This window comes from Rhincodon typus, unplaced genomic scaffold, assembly GCF_021869965.1.
Source record: "Rhincodon typus isolate 14 unplaced genomic scaffold, sRhiTyp1.1 hic_rhity00000397, whole genome shotgun sequence".
NCBI lineage: Eukaryota > Metazoa > Chordata > Chondrichthyes > Orectolobiformes > Rhincodontidae > Rhincodon > Rhincodon typus.
Window position 1 is genome coordinate 1 of NW_025966035.1, and position 6,183 is coordinate 6,183.

Below are 6,183 nucleotides of genomic sequence, written 5' to 3' on the forward strand. Positions count from 1 at the left end.
CACAGTCAAAGGGGTGAATTTCTACGGCCCCAAGAGTGAGTTTGTCGTGAGTGGCAGTGACTGTGGCCATATCTTCCTCTGGGAGAAGTCATCTTGTCAAATTGTCCAGTTCATGGAGGGTGACAAAGGGGGAGTGGTGAGTATAAAACATTTTGAGGGATCTGGGGTGTACTGTGTGTAGCCTCATTTGCTGAGGTGCTGCGCCCCCATAACACCAAAGCAGGCCACGTGCCTCATCACATCCAGTCTTTCAGAGAGCTGGCTAAGCTCAATTTCCATACAGTTGTGGCTTCAGACAGTCATCGCTTTACAGGGGAGATAATGGCCTTCCCTCTTTGCCACCCAAAACCCTGAAAACGCTTTCTGCTCGTAGAATTTATCTGATTGTTTTGTTTCTTTTAAAAGTTGGGGTTGACTCTGCTTTCTCTTGGGATGCATAACCCCAGCTAAAAACTAAAAACTGCATTTTCAAAACTATTCTCTTTTTCTCCCTGGAGGAAAGATGTTTGAACCCACATGTAATGACAGAGTAGGCTACACTTCTACTCGTGAATGAGGTCAGAATAAGACAGCCAGTACAAGGTGGTCACAAAATCCATTCTGGTGAAACCACTTTAGCCAGAGCACGGAGTGTCTGGGACACACTCCCGTAGGAACTGACGTCTCACTTTGTTTGAGTAATGTATGAAACACAGCAGCAAGGTTACACACAACAAGCTCCCACCAACAGCAACCAAATGACCTGTTTCCAAGTTACTGGTTAACTACTATAGAGTTCCCAAGATTGTACTATAGACCCCCAACAGTCAGTGAGAAATTGAGAAGCAAATTTGTAAGGAGATCTCAGTTATCTGAGAATAATAGGGTGGTTTATGGTAGGGCATTATAATTTTCCAAACATAGACTGGGACTGCCTTGGTGTTAAGGGTTGAGATGGGGAGGGATCGAAGTGTGTACAGGAATTGCCTGATTCAGTGTGTGGATGTACCTGCTAGGGAGGGAGCAAAACCTGACCACCTCTTGGGAAATAAGGCAGGGCGGGTAACTGAGGTGTCAGTGGGAGAGCACTTTGGGTTATGTGACCACAATTCTATTAGTTTTAAAATAGAGATAGAAAAGGATAGACCGGATCTAAAACTTAGAGGGAGGCCAATTTTGACGGTATTCGGCAAGAACTTTGGGGGCAAATGGTCACAGGTAAAGGGCTGGCTGGAAAATGGGAAAAATGTCAAGCAAAAAGTGACATAATGAGTGTAGAGACAGTACCTTCCTGTTAGGGTGAACGGCAAAGCTGGAAGGTCTAGGGACTGCTGGATGATGAGACCAATCGAGGTATTGGTCAAGAATAAGAAGAAAGCATATGTCAGGCAGAGACAGCAAGAAATCAATTGAATCCTGAGAAGAATACAAAAACAGTGGGGGAGTATACTTGAGAGGGAGATCAGGAGGGCAGAGAAGGGACAGCGCTTTGGCCAAAGGAAAACCCAAAGGGATTCTATAAATACATTTAAGGACAAAAGAGTAACCAGGGAGAGAATAGGGCCCCTTAAAGATCAGCAAGACTGCCTATGTGTGGATCTGTAGGAGATGGGGGAAATACTAAATGATTATTTTGTCAGTGTTTATGTGGAAGAGAATATGGAAGGTATAGGACATAGGGAAATAAATAGTGACATCTTGAAAAATGTCTATATTACAGAAGAAGAGGTGCGAGATGTCTTAATGCAAAAAGGTGGATAAATCCCTGGGACCTGATCAGGTGTACCCTAGAACTCTGTGGGAAGCTAGGGAAGATATTACTGGGCCCCTTGCTGTGATATTTGTATCATCGATAGCCACATGTGAGGTGCCCAAAGACTGGAGGCTGGCTAATGTGCCATTATTTAAGGAAAAGCCAGGGAACTATAGATTGGGGAGGCAGGCAAGTTGTTGGAGGGAATCCTGAGAGACAGGATTTACGTGTATTTGGAGAGGCGAGGACTGATTAGGGACAGCTAACATGGCTTTGTGTATGGGAAATCGTGTCTCTCTAACTTGATTTGTTTTTTTGAAGTAATGAAAAGGATTGAGGGCAGCACAGTGGACGTGATCTGTATGGACTTCAGCAAGGTGTTTGACAAGGCTCCTCATGGTAGACCGCTTAGCAAGGCTAGGTCACACAGAATAAAGGGAGAACTAGCTATTTGGATACAGAATTTCTTCAAAAGTAGAAGACAGAGGGTGGTGGTGGAGGAAGGTTGCTTTTCGGACTGGAGGCCTGTGACCAGTGGTGTGCCACAAGGATCGGTGCTGGTCCACTGCTTTTTGTCATTTATATAAAATAATTCCTATGTGAATATAGGAGGTATGGTTAGTAAGTTTACAGATGACACCAAAATTTGGAGCTGTAGTGGACCGAGAGCAAGACTACCTCCAAGTGCAATGGGATCTTGATTAGACTGGCCAAGGAGTGGCAGGTATAATTTAGATAAATGTGAGGAGCTGCATTTTGGAAAGCTAAATCGGGGCAGGACGTGCACACACTTAATGGCAAGGTCCTGGGGAGTGTTGCTGAACAAAGAGACCTTGGAGTGCAGGTTCGTAGTTCCTTGAAAGTGGAGTTGTAGGTAGACAGGATAGAGAAGGAGGTGTTTGGTATGCTTACCTTTATTGGTCAGTGCATTGAATATAGGTGTTGGGAGGGTCATGTTGCAGCTGTATGGGACATTGGTTAGGCCACTTTTGGAATACTGTGTTCAGTCCTGGTCTCCCTGCTGTAGGAAGGATGTTGTGAAACCTGAAAGGGTTCAGGAAGGATTTACAAGGATGTTGCCAGGGTTGGGCTGAATAGAATGGGACTATTTTCCCTGGAGGGTCAGAGGCTGAGGTGTAACCTTTATAGAGGTTTATAAAATCATGAAGGGCATGAATAGAGTAAATAGACAGGTCATTTCCCCAGGGTAGGGGAGGGGGATCCAAATCTAGAGCGCATCAGTTTAAGGTGACAGGAGAAAGGTTTAGAAGAGACCCGAGAGGCAACTTTTTCAGAGGGTGGTGCGTGTGTGGAATGAACTGCCAGAGGAAGTGGTGGAGGCTGGTACAATTACAGCATTTAAAAGGGGTCTGGACGGGTACATGAATAGGAAGGGTTTAGAGCGATATGGCACAAGGGACTAGATTTATTTAGGATATGTGGTTGGCATGGACAAGTTGGACCGGAGGGTCTGTTTCTATGACGTATATCTGACTCCATGGTACGTATTAGTTTAAAATCACTGGGCAGGAGGAGCCCTGGTGTTGCCCAGCACTTGCCATGACGTCAACACTTGGCCACTGGCCAGTGCAACAGTGAGCCACCATCTATCAGGTTGTTTCTGAAGGCTGCAACTTTAAATGAATCATTGACTCCGACAGGAACCCATGTTAAAACTGGAGTCCGGTTCTGTTGGACTTTCCTTCACAGAGGGAAATAAAATCTAAAAGCATTGTACCTATACTCTCAAATTGAAATAGTCCTTTTTTTTTTGTGGCTGCATTAAAGGTGAGGGCTGGGCGAGTTGGCCAGGGAGAGTGGTGTGGGATGGGTGGGGGCGAGCAATGATTGCAGTGGGTTGGGGCCTGGTACAGACTTTGGGGAAAATGGTGAGTCCACGAGTTGGACAGTGGGAGAGTGCTCCGCAAATTAGGTCAGATTTGAGGTGAGCAATGTTTAAGAACAGTTCTTGGTGTTCTCATTTCTTCCCTGATCGTCTACAACACTCCTCCCCCCCCCCTCCCCCCCCCTCGGCCTGCCCTGTTTCCATTTTCCCCCCCTCCCCCCCACTCCCACTGCCCAGGTGAATTGTCTTGAGCCACATCCTCATCTTCCTGTCCTAGCAACCAGCGGTCTCGACCACGATGTGAAGATCTGGGCGCCCACATCAGAAGCTGTGAACGGATTGTCCGGGTTAACAGAGGTGAGCCTTCACTCTGTCAGCACATCCTGAACTCCACCGCTACCTACTGCCCCTTCAGAAGGTAGTGGTGAGCTGCCACCCTGAACTGCTCCAGTCTTTGGGGTGACGGTAGACCCACAGTATCCCTTAGGGAGGGAATTCCAGGATTCTGACCCAGCAACATCGAAGGAATGGCGATTGTATTTCCATATCAGGATGGTGAGTGGCTCAGTCATGTTGTTCCCATGTATCTGCTGCCCTTGTCCTTCTGGATGGAAGTGGCTGTGGGTTTGGAAGGTGCTGCCTGAGGATCTTTGGTGAATTTCTGCAGAGCATCTTGTAGATGGTACACACTGCTGCTACTGAGCGTCGGTGGTGGAGGGAGTGGGATGTTTGTGGATGTGGTGCCAATCAAGCGGGGGCTGCTTTGTCCTGGATGGTGTCGAGCTTCTTGAGTGTTGTTGGAGCTGCCCCCATCCAGGGGCAAGAGGAGAGTATCCCATCACACTCCTGACTCGTGCCTTGTAGATGGTGGTACAGTCTTTGGGGAGTTACTCGCTGCAGGATTCCCAGCCTCTGACCTGCTCTGCTTGTACAGCTAATCCAGTTGCTGGTCAATGGTAACCATCAAGATTGTTGATGGTGGATGATTGAGCAGTGGTGATGTTGTTAAACTTTGAAGGGTGATGGTTTGATTCTGTGTTGGATTTGACCATTTGGTAGTGAAGTTCTGCTACAGTCCCTCAGGGTTTGAGACCATGCCTGGAGCACTGTGAGCCTGGTTGATCTGTTATGCTGAAGGAGGGATGTATCTGCCTGAACAGGTCAGTGTTCACACAGGGGTTTGTAATGGGTTCCCTGTATGGCAATGAACCTAGCAGTGGGCTTCCAAAGGACTAGCACCTATCTCTCTTGTCTAAAGAGATGGAGATGGCTTCCCATCTGAACAGCCCTTGATGACAGTGTTGAATCTCTGTGGCTCTGGGATATCTATCCAGAGGGAGAAAGGATGTGATTGTCATTGAGTTTTACTTTTTGTGTCCCCTTTTTTTTGTTTCTCTCTCCCCTTCCCTCGGTGCTGTGGGGAAAATGCTGCTGTAGGTGATCAAGAAGAATAAGCGCGAGAGGGACGAGGATTGTCTCCGTCACACTGATCTCTTCGACAGCCACATGCTCTGGTTTTTGATGCACCATCTGAGACAGCGCAGGCACCGCCAGGTGGGTGAGAACGGAAGGCTTAGAGTTACTTCGGGGGAAGAAACAATAAAGAGGGGTTGATGGGAGTATGGCTGGTGGATTGGGGGAAATCTCCAGGACTGTAGGGAGGAAGGAGAGGACCTGGGAGTATGATGGAGGGGGGGAGCTGGTGTTGCTGGGAAGATTGGAGAGGGAGTATGGGGTTGAAAGAGGGAGAGTGTGCTGCAGTTTGGGTTGGAGAGGGAGACACCTGGAGTATGAGGGTGAGTGTTCAGAGTGATGGGAGAGGGCTGGTAAAGAAGGAATGAATTTTCAATCTCTGGGGTTAGAGAACGGAGTGGCGGGGTGCACTGGGTCAACAACTCTATGGACTTCTTTTGCAATCTGTTTCTAACTCTTTTTGCAATTGCCCTCTGTCTACTCATCCATTTCTTCCACACACCTGAATCCATTCTCTCCTACCCTCGACATTCCCTTACTCTCCCCTCACCAGCGGCCGAGGGATTCTGCAGTTGGACCTGAGGAAGAGTCGGAGGATAGTACAAGTTCCTCTGAGTCATCAGATGAGGAGGGGGACGGTCCTGACCGGGTGCAGTGTATGCCTTCCTGAGGCGGAAGGTGGCAGGAGGATGGAGAGGGAGATACGGAGATACAGACACACAGACTGAGCACCAGGCGCGTGAACTGACCCTGTCTGACAGCTGCAGCTTGATCACAGCGTATGTCTGTTTTGAAACTGTCCTTCACTCTGTGCCATCACGCTGATCTGAGGACAAGTCGCTTTGTCTGAGAGCAGCAGGAGGATTGAAAGGGATGTACGGAGCAGGGACAAGAATCTCCTTGTGTGTAACATGTCTCTCCTCCACCACCACCACCTCCTAAATCATGCACTCCAACTCCTTCCTTTAGACTTTGCACTCTCCTTTCTTTGTTTCTTGTTTTCTCTCTGTCTCTCTCTGTCTCCGTCTCTGTCTCTCTCGCTCTGTCTGTCTCTCTCTGTCTCTGTCTCTCTCTCGCGCTCTCTCTCTGTCTGTCTCTCTCTCTCTCTCTCTCTCTCTCTCTCTCTCTCTCT

General features: G+C 48.0%; 1 protein-coding gene across 1 annotated transcript; it reads left to right on the top strand.

Moving 5' to 3' along the window:
* The first annotated feature begins 6 nt into the window (after positions 1 to 6).
* Positions 7 to 6,183, top strand: LOC125488325 (DDB1- and CUL4-associated factor 8-like). The gene is made up of 4 exons (XM_048621292.1): positions 7 to 136; positions 3,816 to 3,935; positions 5,016 to 5,132; positions 5,605 to 6,183. Exons 1-4 carry the CDS (start codon positions 113 to 115, stop codon positions 5,719 to 5,721), a joined length of 378 nt encoding a protein of 125 aa, XP_048477249.1. The 5' UTR covers positions 7 to 112; the 3' UTR covers positions 5,722 to 6,183.